This window comes from Helobdella robusta, assembly GCF_000326865.2.
Source record: "Helobdella robusta unplaced genomic scaffold HELROscaffold_2, whole genome shotgun sequence".
NCBI classification, from domain to species: domain Eukaryota; kingdom Metazoa; phylum Annelida; class Clitellata; order Rhynchobdellida; family Glossiphoniidae; genus Helobdella; species Helobdella robusta.
Window position 1 is genome coordinate 1,284,293 of NW_008704083.1, and position 1,724 is coordinate 1,286,016.

Genomic DNA, 1,724 nt, shown 5'->3' on the forward strand with positions numbered 1-1,724 from the left:
CTACTACTACTACAACTACAACTACTACTACTACTACTACTACTACTACTACTACTAATAATAATAATAATAATAATAATAATAATAATAATACTCTACTACTGCTACTATTACTACTACTACATCATCATCAACATCATCATTATTGTCATCATTATTATCATCATTATCAGTGTCTTAATCGTCATCAGTTGTAGCAGCAAGAGCAGCAGCGTCATTAGCGTCATCATCAGCAAGATGAACAAGAGAAACCTAAACATAATCACAGTGGCATCAAACGAAACTTAATAGGAAAAATAGTGAGGATGGTAATGATATCCGTTGATGATGATGATGATGGTGACGACGACTATGATGATGACGACGATGATGGTAGCTGAACGCATGGAACATATATATAAACAATTGAAGTATTGGTGAAGGAGTTAAGTGGGTGCTGATGACGATTAGGTAACTTATGGTGATGGTGATAATGATGATGGCGATGAAGATGGTAATTATGACGATGATGATGAAGAGGAAGAAGAAGAAGAGGAAGAAGACAATGAGAACGAGAATGATGACAATTATGATAGTGATAGTGACGATGATGACGAAGACGATGGTGACCATGGTGACGATGATGGCGATGATGGTGATGATGATGAAGAAGAAGATGACGATGATTATGTGATAACTCCTACCTCTGTATCTAGCTTGTACAACATGTTGAGGCAACATATCCAGTATTTTCGTCATTACAATTAGGCAGATCCACATGAGCTTTATCCAAACTTTGTTCATTTTTCTCTTATTTAATATTTATTAATATTATTTGTTAATTTCGATAATATTTATAATTAGAATTAATATTATTTCTATGTTATTATAATTGTTGTTATTATTTCTTTGTCGTTTAAAATGTTGAATAAAATAAAGCGATCAACACAATTGCTAGCTATCAGGATCGTCAATATGACATCACGTTCTCTTTTTCTCTTTTTCTCTCTCTCTTTCTCTCTTTCTAAATTTATCTCTCTCTTTCTCTTTCTTTTTTTTCTCTCTTTCTTTCTCTCTCTTTCTTTCTCTCTCTCTCTTCTACTTTCCTAATGAAAACTAATTACAACATAGCTAGATTGATTTTTCCATATCATTAACAACCCCTTTATTGTTCTTTTTCTTACAAATGAAACTAATAAAACTATGGAGTCATCATTACGTAAGTGATGATAGCGATAATAATAATAATAATAATTATAATAATAATAATGTTTTAGTTAGTTATAATTAAAAATAATATTCTTGTTCCTCATTTTATAAATATATACATATTAATATTTGAATGTTTTCATTGAGTTACATCTCAACTGCAATACTTATATATTCAGACTTTTTAAATATCATACAGAACATATACTATATGTATGTATATATATAGAGAGAGAAAGAAAGAGAGAGAGAAAGAGAGAGAAAGAAAGAGAAAGAGAGAGGGAGGGAGAGAGAACGATAGAGAGAGAGAGAGAACGAAAAAGGGTGCATCAAATGATATTGATAAATTGTTTTTGTTTTTGCATGCCTCGCCTCAAACTTACTAACATAAACACGGATATACAATTCCTTTTTATTGGATACATTTGGATACATTGGATATATATATATATATATAAAGAGAGAGAGGGAGAGGGAGAGAGAGAAAGGAAGAGAAAGAGAAAGAGAGAAATGAAAGATGACAAGAAAAAAGAAAT

General features: G+C 31.0%; 1 protein-coding gene across 1 annotated transcript in view; it reads right to left on the bottom strand.

Moving 5' to 3' along the window:
- The window catches only part of HELRODRAFT_160014 (hypothetical protein), a gene marked incomplete at both ends in the record, with an annotated part of 7,778 nt that extends 6,995 nt beyond the window's left edge, over window positions 1–783 (bottom strand). Inside the window, one exon of the mRNA XM_009017041.1 lies at window positions 684–783. Coding sequence (XP_009015289.1) covers window positions 684–783 — 100 coding nt within the window. The remainder of the gene's footprint in view (window positions 1–683) is intronic.
- Between the last annotated feature and the right edge of the window lie 941 nt (window positions 784–1,724).